Here is an 18,729-nt window from a genome sequence, read left to right as displayed (position 1 = left end):
GTTATCAACACGGAGGTGTTTTTCCTGTACCGCCGCACTGCGCCGGCTGCGTCCCGACGCGCGGACCCGTCCGCACGTCTTTCATTAATAAAATCTCCTTTAACAGTGGAATATCCGGATAAAATGCTGAAACCGACTTCTTCTGAAACTTCTCTGTTCTCTCACGACGTCCTGGATCAATAGAGCCTGAAATGTGGAGGTTTTCAGCTTGAAACAGGCTGACGACGGCGCCTGAGAGCGCTGCACGACGTCTCGCACCGTGGGAAGTCCTTAAAGCGACAGTATCACCTCAAAATCTCTCATCAGCCGTTAAAATTTTCACCGAAAACCAGCTTAATTTTTTGAACCGTGTCCACTTCGATGTGTCTCACAGGTTTAGAAAAAATTTTGATCAAACAAAGCGCCAGTCTCTCAGCAACTTCTCAGATAAAGGAATTCCGACGAGGGGCTGGACGACTCCTCCCACAAGGAGTGCTCACAGGCGAATGACGTCACCGACAGGCATGGAAAAACTCACACATGCGCACGAGGGTTCAAGCATGTCTGACGTAAAAACATATGAATGAAATCCATATAGTTTTTGAAAAAAATAAAAAGAACCTATACTTTATTGACAGACCTCGTATGTGGATGAGTGCATCCCTATTAGGACTGGAACAACACATGAGGAGGTCAGGTTACCGCTTCCAGGGACGGAAAGATCTTTCAACTTCCTTCATTTCAGCCCAGGCTTAAATAGGACGCCGGTGATTGATGCAGGTGTGATGCAACTCCAGGTGGAGCTGATCAGGTCCACTGGCAGGAAGACAGAGAAGGGAGGGGGAGATGACCAGCAGCCCCTGACCGGTTCCACAGACCACAGTCTGGGTCCCACAATTGACAGCCCATGATGATGGGCTGCGTAAGTAATGGAACACTTTGGTATAATAGCTGTAAATCAGTTTCATTGGCAGGTTTGGAGAAATTGTGCACAGTGCATGGTTTGCATTTTATATCTCCAGTTATCCAGCTTCATGATGATGCAGTGGCACAGAGGAGGGTTTTCTTAAGAAGAAGACCTGAAAGTTTAGCTTCAGATTGCCAGAAGGTACATCTGAGATTTGATCTGTTATGGTGAAAGAACATCCTTCTCCGCTCTACTCCACTATAAACCTAAGAGTGGTGATGCAAAACGCAAAACTTGCACTGTGCACAATTTCTCCAATCACAGCCACAGAAGCCTCTAACTTCTTCTGGGTTGTCTGGGTGTCTTGGTGGCTTTCCTCACTCTTCTCCTTCTTGCACAGTCACTTAGTTTTTGAGAACTGTCTACTCCACACAGATTTACCACAGAGTCACACTGTTTGTATTTCTACATAACTGATGTAATAAAGTTCAGGACACAATAAGTGACTTGGAAATGTTCATGTATCCATCCCCTGACTTGTGTGAAGAAAACTAGCAATTAAACTGATTATTTACAGGTATTATACCAAAGGGGCTGATTACTTATGAAACCCATCATCTTTGTTTTTATATTTTTAAGTAATTTATATCAAGCTGTAGAAATTTGCTTTCTAAGGAAGATAATTTTAAAATTTATTTATTTTTATTTTTTTTTGTATTTTGTGTATTTGAAATGGCATAATACTTTTGGAGGGCACCGTATATGAACTCTACAGTGCCAGTTGAGTTTCCTCTTTGGAATGAATAAAGTTTTCTAATTTGCTGTTTTTCGGTTGTGAATGTCTTGTGCGTCTTGTGATTCTTGACTCACGTGAGAAGCCAGTTTTAGCAGAGTTCTGGTTCAGGGCACAATGTAAACAAACCTCGTGAAGTATGGACAAGAAGACAGCATCAGATTACGGCAGAAGTCCATCACAGGTGCCACACCTCCTCTAGATAAACCTCTCAACTTGGGAAAACGTGTCATCATCATAATCGCCCGTGAACTCACTGGATCAACACCATCCACATCTTCACTAGCCGTTGTTTACATGCGCAGTGAGACGCTAGAACTCTGCTGGCGCCACGGTGCATTCTGGGAAGCGCGGGGGATTATGGGAAATATTAAAGTACAGAATATAATGTAATTTACTAAACCAATCAAAAATTAATATTATATCATTAATCAATAATTTGTTTGACTCTCTGTGGAACCAGCAGAAGAAGAAGTTATTTGCTTTAAAAGCATGTGACGTTTGTCTACAACTCAGTTTTTCCTGTTTCCAGGTCTGTCAACTCTGGGCAGTCAGCAGTCTGTTCATTCCGCCTGATGGACATCAAATCCATTTTCTCCAGTAACTACAAAGTCCTGAACCGGGACACATTAAAGTGGAGAATGCAAGTGCAAGAGAAGGTTGCAAATCCAGGAGAGGTTGGTAAACATAAATTATATGGAACCATCTCACAGACAAGTTTTAACAACAGTCAAGAACTTCTATGCTTCAACTAGTTTGCAGTGCCAGCAGACGGCCTTTCTCCTGGCCTTCTCATGGTATGGAGTTGTGTTTCTAAATTCTAATTTCTCCTTCACCCAGCACCAAAGTTTTATACTAATTTACATTTTTATTCATTTGCAACTTCCTTTTTGTCCAGTTTTATTTATTTTATATAGCGCCAAATCATATGGGGTTAAAATTGTCTCAATATTTGTAAATGCACGCAGGGTGATGTACAAATAATCACTGATTTGCAAATGTGTTCAGATATCCACAAATGCAAATTTCATATTTGTAACTTGTAAATTGGTCTTTGCAAATAATGTTGTATTTGCAAATATAAAACTTAATTTGTAAAAAAAAAAAAAAAAAATTACATTTGTAAAACTGGAAATTGTATTTGTGAATTGAGTTTCAACATTTGTGGATCACCAATTACAGGCATTCATCGCTTTCCTCTGTGACGTCATTTTGAGACATTCTTTTCGCGAACACAGATCTACAAACAAATGCAGACTGATTCACAAATACACACTCATGCACACTGGATATCCACTAGATGGCAGTGTGGTTCCATTCATTGATGTGGCAAACTTAATTATTTTTTAAAATTATGTGTCCGCGGATTTCATCATGGGGAGGGGGGGGGGGGGGTGGTGTTAGTGTTGTACTCTTTAACACAGTGGTTCAAATAAGCGTATTAAACAGAATTGCGCCTGTGCGTGCTCCATGACACAGACATGCTGCAAAATTCTTCTTTTAAAAACTCGCAAGTTCTAAAAGTTGCTACGTTTAGCTAAACTTGACACAGGAGCCACACAGCGTCACCACAGCAACCAACCAGTCCCGATTTACGACAACTGTCGCAACAGCCAGGCTCCGCGGATCCGAGGAAACTGATTTATATCTGTAACACACAGATCAGTATCCGCGGACTTATAAAACTTGCATTATGTCAAAAAAACGAACGCTTTGCGATAAGCATTTTAAATACTCAGTAACGATCACGATTAAAGAGTCATCCGGGAGCATATAGTTTCATCCACATCAATGAATGGAACCACACTGCCATCTAGTGGATATCCAGTGTGCGTGTGTATTTGTGAATCAGTCGGCATTTGTTTGTAGATCTGTGTTCGCGAAAAGAATGTCTCAAAATGATGCCGCAGAGGAAAGCGATGAATGCGTGTAATTGGTGATCCACAAATGCTGAAACTCAATTCACAAATACAATTTCCAGTTTTACAAATGTAATTTTTGTTTGTTTTTTTTTACAAATTAAGTTTTATATTTGCAAATACAACATTATTTGCAAAGACCAATTTACAAGTTACAAATATGAAATTTGCATTTGTGGATATCTGAACACATTTGCAAATCAATGATTATTTGTAGATCACCCTGTGTGCATTTACAAATATTAATGATACAATTTTAACCCAATAAAATCACAGCAAAGTTGCCTCAAGGTGCTTCACACAGTAAGGTCTAACCTTACTAATTAACCCCCAGAGCAAGAACACAGGTGGCAGTGGTAAGAAAAACTGCCTCTGATGATTTGAGGAAGAAACCTCAAGCAGACCAGACTGCTTGGACCATGATACAGACACTATTAGTGTGGTGCGATATGTCATAAAAAGGGCTCCCGTAGGATTTTTGTGCCAAAATTGATTTTTTTTTTTTTTTGCTGATTTGACTTGGGTAGGGGTCCAGTTGACTGAAAATAGCGGGGTACAATTTTTCTGACCCCCATAACCCCCTTTTGGAGGGACTTGTTTGCCGAGGATGCAAAAAACCCTCTAAATTACTATCTTCCCCTGTTCTTAGTCACTATTAAACTTTAGAGTCTTTCATGGGTTTTCATTGTTGCTAACTTCATATAAAACTTTTTTTATAAATTGCAGACTCAGCACAGACTGATATTTAAGTCTTTATATTATTAATGGAATAAGGATTTGTTACAATTTACCAGTTTTATCAACTACATGTTACTCATAAATTTTTCAGTGACCACAGTCAGTTTTGGACAGACAGGAATCTTTGGAGATGCTGTGGTTTTTAAGGGAATAATAATTTCAGTGTTAACATTTGGTTTCATGACCAGTTAAGTAATATTTATTTTTATATACTGTAACAATAACGCATGTTATATAAGTAAATAAGGTAAATGTTTTCTGATTAACAATTAGTTTACCCAAGATAACATAGAATAAGATAGAATAAGTTAGAATAAGACACCACACATTATCAAAATAACATCTATAGGTAACTGTATTAAAATATATTTATATTTGTGTGTGTTGTACATTATGCATAACGGTGAAGTGAGTATCCTTGAAGCTGTGTCTGCAAAATGAGTGCTTGTATCATCTGCAATGAGGGTGAAACATCATCCAAAAGACTTGTTTGTAATCCACAGATGGTTGAAGAACTCCTGGACTGTTGTAAAGAAAGACTAAGCCTTGGGGATACCAGCATTCAAAACCTCACAGAGAGCTTATCAAGTTTGGAACAGTCAAAAAGAAAAGACTTGTTATATCACAGTGAATGCCGTAAACCCCTTGTGAATAAATGTGTAATTAAAAGACTCAGGGAGGGTGCTAAAAAGCGTGATAGATCTAACTCCCCCATAGGTTTCTTTCCTGCTCTAGGTCGCCCCTCATGTTCAAATGCTCCAAACCGTCCAAAAAGGTCAAAAAGTCTATCTAAAGCAGAGGTGTGTCTGTTCTCTTCATGTTCTTTCTGTGCATCTGAGGCCAAAGAGTCTTTGCATCAGGTTTTTACTGATAGAATGGGTGAAACATTGCTTCAGATAAAGTTGAACACATGTGATGATCATGTCCGAACTTGTGTTTCTGATCTGTTTGATGCTGGTGATGCAGCTGCTCAAGAAAAGTTCTATCACAGAAACTGCTTACGGTCAGCACAGAGAACCTGTCTTTCTGAGGGCCACAGCAATGTGCCTCTGATCCAATCTCTTTGTGATGAAGAGTTACTCATGTTCATTCAAAATACAGTTGTGGATGATTGTGACACAATAAATATGGCTGAGGTGAATGAGGCCTACATCTCGCTCTTGAAAAGATATCAGATAGAGGTCAAGGGTGATGAAAACTACAGAAAACACCTGAAAAGGTTAATCACTGAGCGTCTGCCAAATTTCCAGTTTGTCAAATCACTGCGTAAGAATGAGCCTGACAAACTTGTTACCCTGAAGGGTGTTAGCAAAGCTATTGATGTCCACCTAGATTCACTTGACAGTTGCAAAACTCAGAGTGACAAGGGAGATAACTAAAAATGAAATCAATATTTTTCATGTTATCCAGGGTGTATCATTATTATGTTGAGTACCCTCATAACCCCATAGATTAATTTTTGGGCCCTTAGGAGACCCAGCCCCCCAAAATACAGAAAAGCAACAAAGCTTGATTTATTGCATGCAGGGTGTATTATTTATGTATTTAGCACCCTTACAAATTAAAAAAAGGACTGTAAGATTGTGAAAATTGGTCTAGAATTGAGGAAGATACGCTTTATACTGTTTGAGGGCCACCCGGGCAGAATGACCCCCATAGAGGGGTGTTACAGGGGTCAGAAAAATTGTACCCCATTATTTTCAGTTAACTGGACCACTAACCAAGTCAAATCAACAAAAAAAATCAATTTTGGCACAAAAATCCTACGGAATTACATATCGCACCACACTATATTGACAATACAGGAAATTATACAAGAAATGATTAAGCCTTTTTGAGTTTATCCAAAATTTTAATCGATTTTTCTTCATTTTTGAAAGCCTGAGAAGCATTACTTTGTCAGAAAACCCAGAAAGAAGTCTTCCTCCTGGGTCTGTTTTCGTGGACTTAATATCAGCAGCTTGGAGCAAACTGGATTCCTAAGTTCGGTTCTCCTGGGAACAGAAGGTTTAGTCAAAGCCTGTAGCCACACAAGAAGCTGGGACAGGCCAACTCAGAAGGAAACAGGATGCAAGGAAATCACCAAACTGTGTTGGGCACATTACTTTAAAAAAGTAATTAGTTATAGTGACTAGTTACTTTTCCCAAAAAGTAACTGAGTTACAGCATTATAAAAGCAATTATATAACGGCTGAGTGGATTCTTGTCATTTGATTGGTGCTTTGTATGTCACATGACATGGATTAATTCATCCCATTTGTGTTGCGTTGCATTCAGAGTGCGGCTAGGTTTCATTTAGAGTGCAAATTTCGTTCCATTGCACTCCGTGCGCGCACATACACACATGCCCACATATGCACGTGCGCACGCACACACAAAACAAATCCACTGTGCTGTCTGGAGGCTGTTAGCAGGAAGAGAGAAAGAAGAGCTGGACTCATTTCTGATGTGATTTTTTTTTTTTTTTTCGCTGCACTGAGGATGTACACAGTCGATCGAACTGGGCGTGTGTGCGAGCTGTTGCTGCTACACACACACACACACACAAAATCCACTCCACTGTAAGCCGAAGACCTGTTCACATGAAACGCTGAGGTGATTTTTGGCTGGACTGAGGAACTACACAAAGTCTTTTTTTATGGAAGTCTGAAGTCAGTGCTCAGCATCACTGGACTACACGTCACAGTGGAACACCAAAACGTGAGTCCCTTTTCTGTTGTTTATAAATTAATAAAATATCAAATGACAAGGATCTATTTTAGCCGTTATAAAAAACAAATAATGAATGTTTATTGTTCGCCTCATTGAATGGTTTGTTCCAGCTTCATCTCATTAAATATTCGTACTATTGAACTAATAAACATTCATTATTTGTATACTAATTACTAGGGGAAATAACTATTTCCTGTTCTGTTATTTATATATAACAGCTTCATGTAAGATGTTAAACACCCAGAGACGGAGGTAGCGACTGATACTAACAGGCCAGGATGAGTGCTAAAACCAGATGCTTTGGCCAATAGTTTTGTCTGCTGGAGCACCGTGAAATGTTTAAATGAAACCATTTAAATTTAAACTATTAACAGTACAGGGAAATGCAATTCAGGATTAGGGTTAGTATTAGGATTAGGAAAGTCTATGAAGTTGATCCTACCACAGTGGCAAGTGTAGCAGACTGGACAATATCCACGATTTCTTTGGTCTCTCTCTCTAGATCAGAATGAGTTGCCTCTCCATCAAGTCCTCTGGAAAGTTCTCCATGAAAAGGACTAATGCAAAAAAACTGACCTGCCAACAGACAGGGTCAGGGAAATCCCATTCAGCTCTTTTTTCCACTTGAAATTATGCTTTGCAATTATATACATGCAACAGTGCAAGTTACAAATGTATTTCTTCAGTTCATCTTAAAATAATAAGGAACCATTTTCTACATAAAAGCAAAATAAATAGTACAAACCATAAAAATAAACATTTCTCCAACAATGATACATACAATAATTTAACACACACCACAATCATAAAGTAATTAATGTGCAAAAATAAAGTCCATCCATTAAACGAAAATGGAGTCTCACCATTCAGGCTACACACCGGTCCCAAGCCTGGGTAAAGGAGAAGGGTTGCATGATGAAGGGCATCCGGCATAAAACAGGCCAAAATAAAGATGCAGAGTACAAATTGAATTTCCATACCAGATCGGTCGAGGCCCAGGTTAACAGCGTCCACCACTGGTGCCGCTGCCCTACAGGGTGCCAGTGGAAATTGGGCTCCTGCTGGGTGAAGAAGAAGAGGAGGAGAATGTGTCATCAAGGACAGGAATCAAGGACGCGGTATCAAGGACAGGAATAGGGAAGGACAGATGGCAAAAAGGATAGAAATGGCTGTGGTGAATACCTACTTTAAGAGAAGGGAGGAGCACAGGGTGACATATAAGAGCGGAGGAAGGTGCACACAGGTGGACTACATTCTTTATAGGAGATACAAACTAAAAGAAATCAGAGACTGTAAGGTGGTGGCAGGAGAGAGTGTCGTTAGACAGCATAGGGTGGTTGTTTGTTGAATTTAGAGGTAAAGAAGAAGAAGAGAGTGAGAGCTCAACAAAGGATCAGATGGTGGAAGCTGAAGGAGGAAGACTGTTGTTTGAAATTCAGTGATCAGGTGAGAGAAGCACTGGTTGGAGGGGAAGCAATTTTAGACAACTGGAAGATTACTGTAGATCATGGGTTAAAGTTCTCCGTCACCACAACGGATTTCCGTCATTTGGAAAATTTAACCACACATACGCGTGCGCACGTGGTGTCATGCGTGTTTTGGGGCCAAAATATGATACTCTGACTGTCAAAGCAACATCAATTTCAATTTTCAATTTATTTTCATTTATATAGCGCCAAATCACAACAGAGTTGCCTCAAGGCGCTAACCTTATCAACTCCAAGAGCAACAGTGGTAAGGAAAAACTCCATCTGAGGAAGAAACCTCAAGCAGACCAGACTCAAAGGGGTGACCCTCTGCTTGGGCCATGATACAAACATAAATTACAGAAATAACTCACAGAACAATTCACGGACGAATATACAAGAATTGCTGTTTGTGCACAGGACAGGAGGGTCGCCAACACAAACACAACTCCCATCTCTGGATGGAGCTGCACCTTAAACAGAGAAAAAAACAGAATCAGGCATCAGAAAGACAAGAAATACAGTATAATTTGTCAGCATTAAACAACAAGAAAAACAGAAATACTAAGGTGATCGCCGGCCACTAGCCCTAAACTTCACTAAAAGACCCAGAATTTAGGTAAAGTTGAGGCCACGGCACACTCCAATTACTAATAACATGAATTAAAAGAGTAAAAAACATAAAACAAAACTGTACCAGTATGCTAGCCATATGAAAGGGAAAATAAGTGCGTCTTAAGTGTGGACTTGAAAGTCTCCACAGAATCTGACTGTTTTATTGACGCAGGGAGATCATTCCACAGAACAGGGGCACGATAAGAGAAAGCTCTGTGACTTCTTATTCACCTTAGGGACACAAAGTAATCCTGCACCCTGAGAACGTAAAGCCCGGGCCGGTACGTAAGGTTTAATTAGGTCAGCTGGTAGGAGGGTGCCAGTCCATGAATAATTTTATAGGTTAGTAGCAGAACCTTAAAATCTGATCTCACTGGGACAGGAAGCCAGTGAAGGGATGCCAAAATGGGTGTAATGTGGTCTAACTTTCTGCTTCGTGTCAAAAGTCTGGCTGCAGCATTTTGAACCAATTGGAGACCCCTAATGCTGGACTGCGGTAAACCAGAAAATAAAACATTGCAGTAGTCCAATCTAGAATAGATAAATGCATGGATCAGGGTCTCAGCATCAGCCATAGACAGGATGGGATGAATCTTCACTATATTTCGCAGGTGGAAGAAAGCAGTCCTAGTAATATTTCTAATGTGGAGGCCAAAGGACAATGAAGGATCAAAAATTACCCCAAGGTTCCTCACTTTGTCAGTGTGATGTATGACACACGAGCCGAGGCTGAGCGTTAACTGGTCACATTGATGCCGATGTCTCACTGGACCAAGAACCATCATTTTAGTCTGATCAGAGTTTAAAAGTAGGAAGTTTCTAGACATCCAACTTCTCACTGCTGCAAGGCAATCTTCTAAGGATTTTATGTGAACGAGATTACCAGCAGTTATTGGCATGTATAACTGAGTATCATCTGCATAGCAGTGAAGGTAATCCCAAAACGCCGCAATATGTGCCCAAGGGGTGCTGTATAAAGGGAGAAAAGCAGGGGGTCTAAGACAGACCCCTGTGGAACCCCAAATTTCATGTCAGAAGGTTAGAGGTAGTGTTACTGTACAAAACACAGTGAGAACAACTGGTCAAGTATGACGTCAACCATGCAAGGGCCAGTAATCCCAAAATGATTTTCAAATGCAGCACTGAGATCTAACAGCAACAGAACCGTAGTGGTGTCTGAATCCATTGTAAGCAGAAGATCATTCACCACTTTAGTGAGATCCGTCTCTGTGGAATGATATTTTCTAAAAGCAGACTGCAGTGGCTTAAAGAGATTATTCTCAGTAAGATAGCCTACGAGCTGCCGTGACACCACTTTTTCCAGAATTTTAGAGAAAAATGATACATTTGATATCGGAGATATTGAAGATAGTGAAGGAAGGGGAACACAGAGTGGAGTGATGTAATAGACAAAGACATGAGGTGGTGGCAAGAGTGTGAGTGAATGGAAACACAAAGCAGACATAAACAAGATGGAAGACAAAGACATGGGGCAGGTGTAGTGAAGTGAAGTAACATAAATAACTGGGCATGAGACGAGAAGACTTGATGGGAGGTGCGGAGTGGAAACAAATGGCAAAAGCAGAATAGAGCTACAATAGGAATCAGGGGCAGAATATAATACAATGACAAACCAGGCATGAACATGAGAACTGAAAGAAAACATCACCAAGACAAAACTAAACTGGAACAGACTAAGAAACCAAGGTGGCTAAACAAATTTACAAACTGAACAGAGACTGTGAAAACAAAACCTGACACTAGAGAACCACCTATAACAGAACAGTAAAAATAGGCAGATGACCCATAAAAACACAAACTGATAGAACAAAACCAGAACAGAACTGAAACATGACTGGAGTATAAAAGTAACAAAGAAAGAAAGTAACAAGCAAAAATAGAACACATGATGAAAATAAACCACTAATAAATCAAAGCGGGAAAAGAAGCTGCCTGGAACAGGGCCGGTCATGACAGAACTCCCCCCCCAAGGCAGCCAACCCCCGGAGGCTGCCACAATAACCCCCCACCACCACCACGCCGCACACCCCAGACAATGGGCGGGACGGTGGGGGACCCAGGACGGGGGGCACCCAGAGACACGGGGCACCCCACCAGGCCCAAAAGGCTGGAGACCCCGAGGAAGACTGAGAACACGACCAAAAACAGGCCAGGGAACCAGCGGGCGGAAAACAGGGCGCAAAACCGCAGCAGGCAGTCGGCCAAACGATGGGACCCGGGGCAGGAAGATGTCAGGGGACCGACCCACCACAGGGTCTGGGGGATGACCATGAGGCTTGTCAACAGAACTAACTGAATCAGGGAGCCGACCAGTGGTGTTACTGATCCCCAAGGTGGAGGCAGAGAGGCATGCAGGAGAAGGCTCAAGGCCGAAACACCTGGAACCCCATAAGGAGAAAACTGACCGAATACAGGCGGTGCCCATGAAACAGAGAAGCCATCGAGAGAGGTACAGTAATAGAACCCCAGAACTGACATAAACCCAACGAGCGAGAAACTCAGCATTACCCTCCAAAATACCATTCCAGACATCAATCGATCCAACTGAGTATGGGACCCGGAGACTTACTGTACTCGGTGGAAGCTTAACTAGTTTCATCTGAGCATGATAGAGGACACCCAGAGAGAGGTGAAATGAGTCAATCAGGTGCTTAACCCAAAAGCACAGTGCGTAAAATACCCAAATCATCCCAAAAATCCAATTAACAGAAAATATGCAACGTGGCTCCAAATTCCAAACCCAGACAACAAGCCAGTCAACAAAGTTTGAGAACCGATAATGCAATAAGCGCCGATGAGAACTAAACCAGTCAGTCAAAATGCCACAGAGTGCATCTAGAAAAAGCTTCCAGGAGACAGTAAATTGCCCAATCCAAAAAACAAAGACTCAATTACATAATTGTATGACTGAGAACAAAATCTTCCCAGTAACTGAGCGTATCTGGAAAAACATTCCTCTCACAAAATGATGACCTTTCCCCTGAGAGAGCCCCCAGAACAAAAAATTGGGGCTCATTACTACACACATAAAAAGCATTAATTGCATCAGCAGCTTACATGAAGCACTTTTCAGACTCTGATGTAGCAAATTAAACAAGACCTCCACAATTTCACGTGGAAACCGTTTCAGAGTCAGACGCGGTATCTTTAACAGATTTCTGACAGAGTCACAGGCAAGTAAACACAGCAACATAAACCTGACGGGAAAAAAAAGTCACTAACCGTCCTGCGGTCGCAGTTCTCTGTGGTAGTGGTCAGGTCAGGTGCTGGAGCAGGCCCATCAATAGCAGTTGCCATGTTCTGTAGGACTTCCTGCTCAGACTCACAATCTTCTTCGTCCACGTCCGTCCAGTCAGATTCGTCGTCCTCGGATGGCAGATAGGCCTCAGGATGCTTCATCCAATCTGGACACTTCTGTTCACAAAATACATCGTCCAGGCTCAAAAGCGCTGGAAAATAGTCAAACAGCCAGGGATTTGAATTCACAAGATCCCAGGCCTGGTCAAGGTAATCAAATTTCTCACCTGGAGTGGAACAGTCACGAAAACAGACGAAGAAAAATGAGAGGTCTGAAAAAATCCTCTTTATCACCTCAATTTCAGGGAATTCAGCAGCAGTGTCCATGGCAGGAATGGAGTCTGCGGAGTCCATAATCTGGCCAGATTGCACTGTCAAGATGGGCGGCAGCCTGGCACCAGGAGCGGTTGGACCCACAATACAGACTCCCAGACTTGACTTGGATGTAAGAGAAAACGTGGTCTTTATTTCAGCGTCAGGTTCGGTACGCATGTAATCAGTCAGCGAGGCAGAGGTACAAGAAGGGTCAGGCTGAGACGCAGTCATAAACGAGCAGGATTCAGAGGCATGAGCAAACACCGACAAGCGGGATGAGGCAAGAGACATGGTCGAAGACAACAGAGCAGGGTTCATAACACGGCAAGACAAAATCAGGACAATGAAGGGCGCTGGAAAGTGTATTAGACAACAATCTGGCAGTGAGCTGTGAGTTTGTGGAGGCTTAAATAACAGGTGGAGTAAACGAAGTGCATGTATAGACTGATTAGGTAACAAGGTGCATGTGTGGAGGGAAGATTCTAGAAGGGGGTGTGGCTAGTGGACAAAGTAAGCACTGTGCAAGATAGTGAAGGAAGGGGAACACAGAGTGGAGTGATGTAATAGACAATGACACATGAGCTGGCGGCAAGAGTGTGAGTGAATGGAAAGACAAAGCAGACATAAACAAGATGGAAGACAAAGACATGGGGCAGGTGTAGTGAAGTGAAGTAACATAAATAACTGGGCATGAGACGAGAAGACTTGATGGGAGGTGCGGAGTGGAAACAAATGGCAAAAGCAGAACAGAGCTACAATAGGAATCAGGGGCAGAATATAATACAATGACAAACCAGGCATGAACATGAGAACTGAAATAAAACATCACCAAGACAAAACTAAACTGGAACAGACTAAGAAACCAAGGTGGCTAAACAAATTTACAAATTGAACAGAGACTGTGAAAACAAAACCTGACACTAGAGAACCACTTATAACAGAACAGCAAAAATAGGCAGATGATAACTAAATGAAGACCCATAAAAACACAAACTGATAGAACAAAACCAGAACGGAACTGAAACATGACTGGAGTATAAAAGTAACAAAGAAAGAAAGTAACAAGCAAAAATAGAACACATGATGAAAATAAACCACAAATAAATCAAAGCGGGAAAAGAAGCTGCCACAAAGAAAGGGGCAAAAAAGCTCTTTTAAAAAATTTCTGTGGGAGATCCCCCAGACCCCCATAGTTTGAAGTGACTTTTCTTTGTTTCAGAGGGCTTCATACCCATTAAAATTCACCAGAATATAGAAAATTTGACTTGCTCTTTTAAAAGATTTCTGGAGGAGATCCCCCAGACCCCCATAATCAATACTGTGTTTTTACTTCACAGATTGAAGTAAGTCTATCGTCCACCTGGTCGTTACTGTGAGTTTCTCTGTGAATTTTCAGACCTTTTGTCTGACTTAGTGCTTAGATAAGATAATTACAGTGGTCGATTTTAACATCCACATAGATGCTGAGAATGACAGCCTCAACACTGCATTTAATCTATTGTTAGACTCGATTGGCTTTGCTCAAAATGTAAATGAGTCCACCCACCACTTTAATCATACCTTAGATCTTGTTCTGACTTATGGTATGGAAATTGAAGACTTAACAGTATTCCCTGAAAACCCCCTTCTGTCTGATTATTTCTTAATAACATTTACATTTACTCTGATGGACTACCCAGCAGTGGGGAATAAGTTTCATTACAGTAGAAGTCTTTCTGAAAGCGCTGTAAGTAGGTTTAAGGATGATTCCTTCTTTATGTTCTCCAATGCCATATACCAACACAGGGCAGAGTAGCTACCTAAACTCTGTGAGTGAGATAGATTATCTCGTCAATAGTTTTACATCCTCATTGAGGACAACTTTGGATGCTGTAGATCCTCTGAAAAAGAGAGCCTTAAATCAGAAATGCCTGACTCTGTGGTATAACTCACAAACTCACAGCTTAAAGCAGATAACCCATACGTTGGAGAGGAAATGGCGTCTCATTAATTTAGAAGATCTTCATTTAGCCTGGAAAAAGAGTCTGTTGCTCTATAAAAAAGCCCTCCATAAAGCTAGGACATCTTACTACTCATCACTTATTGAAGAAAATAAGAACAAACCCAGGTTTCTTTTCAGCACTGTAGCCAGGCTGACAAAGAGTCAGAGCTCTATTGAGCCGAGTATTCCTTTAACTAGTAATGACTTCATGACTTTCTTTGTGTTAAGGATTTTATATATATATATATATATATGTTATCACTGTTAAACATTTGTACCTTTTGTCTTCTTTCTGATGAGAACAGTGTTGTGCTGTTTGCACTTAAACCCGAGAATGTATGTGTTATTCAACCTTGTTTTAGCATGCTGGGGTCAATCTGAACTGGGAATGAGAAGCTGGATGTACTTATTATTATTCTGATTGTGATGTGATGCTTAGTGTTCCAGGCAGATGCAGAACAGCTGATAACTGCGAACAAGATGTGCTGACCTTCGACGATAAGAGTAAAAGAAAAGAAACTGTTTTTGCTTACAGCTGCACTTATTGACGTGTGTGTTTATGTTACGGGAAGAAACTTGTCTTGCGTCATTCCCCCCACCCTTAGGACAAGTTTTTGTTTATGTGATGAGGGATTCACTAATAAAAAGAGCGAAGCGCAGGCCAGACTTTAGTGTAGCTTTGGTGTACAGCCTGGCCGCACTCCGCGCGTAAAATTTGACTTTCTGTCTCACTGGTGTTTCTTGACTCTGTTTGTCTTGTTAAAGGTTTTAAAAATGTTTGGAGGAGAAAATACCCAACATTGACTGGGGGCTACGTCCGGGATCTCAACAACACCGGAGGTGTCCAGCGGAGGTCGTCAAGTCCAGACGTAAATCCTTGGCCAAGGTCCGATCGATTGATCGTGTCTGCAATTGTCGACCACCGTTGGCATCGTCTGGTTGACGAGATTTTCCCGAAGAAGACAGACAGGAAGTCGAGTCAGTGAGTAGAATTTCTTTGTAAATAGTACCGAGTGAGTGGTGATCAGATCACATAAACAGTTAAATTCCGCAAGCGATGATACAGAATCGTCTGTTAATGCAAAGCAGTTAAACTCTGTAAGGAGGGTGCGGACTCCTCTGTTTATATACGCGTACCGGTAGGGGATAAAAGTGATCACATAAAACAGTTAAACTCCGTAAGCGATGATACAGAATCGTCTGTTAATGCAAAGCAGTTAAACTCTGTAAGGAGGGTGCGGACTCCTCTGTTTATATACGCGTACCGGTAGGGGATAAAAGTGATCACATTAAACAGTTAAACTCCGTAAGCGATGATACAGAATCGTCTGTTAATGCAAAGCAGTTAAACTCTGTAAGGAGGGTGCGGACTCCTCTGTTTATATACGCGTACCGGTAGGGGATAAAAGTGATCACATAAAACAGTTAAACTCCGTAAGCGATGATACAGAATCGTCTGTTAATGAAACACAGTTAAACTCTGTAAGGAGGGCGGACTCCTCTACGGTTGCGAGGGACGCCCGTAGTTAAATTCCGGAAGGAGGATACGGACTCCTCTGTTTTAATACGTAAAGGAAATCCCGGGTAGAAATACGTGCACTGTAAAAAAGCAGTTAAATTTGGCAGGGACGGCGGAGTCCCCTAATGCAGGACATTAGTTAAATTTCACGGGAGGGCGAGCTCCCCTGGCATAAGAATACGCGCACGATTATTAAAAGTGTTTCTAGGTGTAAATAGTGTTTTGTGTAAGTGTAAATAACTGTGTGAAAGTGTAATACTTTGGACAACGTTAGTGACAACCGTGCGTGTGGAAGCAGAGGCAAGTGATTCCGCTTCCTACGGGGAGGTGAAAGGAATCAACCACACGACGGCAAATTAATTGTCACGTCCAAAGAAAGCGTGAAAACTTCAGATTTAGAACACCCTAGGTGTGCCCCCGTCTGAAGTCCAAATTATAACAAGGGATAATAAAAATGGGGGGTAAGACGTCTAAAAAGAAGGAAAATTTATCAACTGACGACTGGAAATTTATGGAAGCAAAAAATCCAAAAGCAACAAAGAAATTGGAGACCTGGATAAATAAACATGACTTTCACGGACGACTGAACCTGATCAGTATACAGAAGCTAAAGAAGGAGTTAGAACAGCAACATAAAGGTGATGAGAAAAAGATGCAGAAAGTAGGGGCAGATTTAGTGGCATTTTGGGAGGAGGAAGCAGAGAACAGACAGAAGGGAGCAGAGAAGCGACGATTAGAGAAAGCAAGGAAAAAGAAAGCTGTAGGTAAGGCAGAAGAAGATGTGATAATTCAGCACAGAGAACCAGAACAGCCTCAACAACCACCGCCGGCTGGATCGTCGGTGACAACAACACCTTTATCTCCTCTACCAGAGGATGACGATGTACTGCCACCACAGTATGATTTGGCAGTAAAACCTAAGGTAAAAAGTGAAAAACCAGAAAAACCACAAACACGCAGTCAAGCGAAAGTGCCTACAGCCCCTCCCATGGTGGAACACAGTGACCAGGGAGGTGCCTATCCTATGATAGAAGTACCAAATCCTCGTGCAGGAACAGCAGGACATTGATCAACCATGCTCGTATATCGAACATGGAATGCTGATGATATCAAAGCAGCAGTCGACATGATACCATCGCCACATGTCGACATTGAGGGATTTATGCAGGATATAGAAAACAGAAGTTCTTACCACCTTAATGGACCTGAAGTCCAACAGGTGTGGATGAAAGCATGTGGCCCTAAAATGGAGTCAGATACGCGGAGACTGGAATCCTGCAGACCAGGATGGCGTACCATTGCCACATGATGATCCAGTCTTGAAAACAAGAGTGGAAGCTATGATTACACGGGCAAAAGGTGTGTTAGGACCAAAGATAAATTATACTGAAATTACCAGGACAACTCAGAAAGAAGGAGAGCCATGGATAGAGTTTAGATGCAGATTTGAGAGTGTATTTAGAGTCCATAGTGGCATATTGCCAGGAACACCAGTGTATGAAAACAAATTGAAAAATATTTCACCTGTGAAGCTGATAATGACCGATTTGATTCATGATGGCAACTCAACAGCTGTCATAACAGTAACAGGTGCCACTGAAGATGTTTTAAAATTGAGATTCACAGGTATGCCATTACATGTGTCACTTTGTAAACCATATTTGACAGAATGGCAAGAATTGGGACTGACAGTCATAACAGCTTTGTCAGCCACTGATTGGAGCAGAGTTGGACCACGAACGGAGTTCAGTCCATCAACTAAATTGTATAAAGTGCCAGTTAATGTCTCATTGGTGCTGACAGCTGGAACACAGATTGATGTGTCCACTTCACAATCCTGAGTGTTTCAGTTGAGTCCTGAAGAGGATGATCTTCTCTCTTCTGTACCATCAGGATTGTGGACAACAGGTCCTTCAGACGTAGGACTGATAAAAAAATGCACAACCTGTAGTTATAAGACCAAAAACAGAATACAGACCATGTGTAAGACAGTATCCATTGAAACCTGATGCAATTGAAGGAATCAGGCCAGTAATAGAGAATTTATTAACAGCAGGAGTAATAGTGCCATGTCCAGATTCACCATGTAACACACCCATATTTCCTGTAAAAAAAGGCTCCGCCCTCAGTGGGATGGAGAATGATTCAAGATCTGCAGGCAGTAAATGCTGCTGTAGTAAAAAGAGCTCCATGTGTACCAGATCCACACACACTGTTAAGCTCATTGAGATTAAATTCTAGTTGTTTTTCTGTAATAGATATCAGTAATGCATTTTTTTTTTTTTTTTTTCTCTGTGCCAGTACACCCAGATAGTCAATTCTGGTTTGCTTTTACCTTTAAAGGACAACGATATACATTCACCAGATTACCGCAGGGTTACGCAGAGAGCCCAACTATTTATTCTCAAGTCATGTCAGCATGTTTAGCTAATTTCGTTCCACCGGCAGATAGCCAACTATTAGTGTA

The 18,729-nt window shown here is 41.5% G+C and overlaps 1 protein-coding gene across 3 annotated transcripts; it reads left to right on the top strand.

The window, feature by feature from the left end:
• The first annotated feature begins 1,649 nt into the window (after positions 1-1,649).
• LOC117505823 lies at positions 1,650-15,569 on the top strand. Of its 3 annotated transcripts, none has more exons than XR_004559274.1 (2): positions 1,650-2,356; positions 15,509-15,569. XR_004559274.1 is itself a non-coding variant. In XM_034165363.1 (2 exons), the coding sequence occupies exons 1-2, from the start codon at positions 2,255-2,257 to the stop codon at positions 5,713-5,715; spliced, it is 978 nt and encodes a 325-aa protein (XP_034021254.1). In that variant the 5' UTR covers positions 1,650-2,254; the 3' UTR covers positions 5,716-6,068. The 3 variants fall into 3 exon arrangements, 1 of the variants encoding a protein (XP_034021254.1); XR_004559273.1 differs by lacking the exon at positions 15,509-15,569 and adding an exon at positions 12,753-12,981; XM_034165363.1 differs by lacking the exon at positions 15,509-15,569 and adding an exon at positions 4,840-6,068.
• Positions 15,570-18,729: the final 3,160 nt, after the last annotated feature.

This window comes from Thalassophryne amazonica, unplaced genomic scaffold, assembly GCF_902500255.1.
Source record: "Thalassophryne amazonica unplaced genomic scaffold, fThaAma1.1, whole genome shotgun sequence".
In the NCBI taxonomy this organism is placed as follows: Eukaryota; Metazoa; Chordata; class Actinopteri; order Batrachoidiformes; family Batrachoididae; genus Thalassophryne; species Thalassophryne amazonica.
This window is presented reverse-complemented; position numbering and strand designations above follow the sequence as displayed.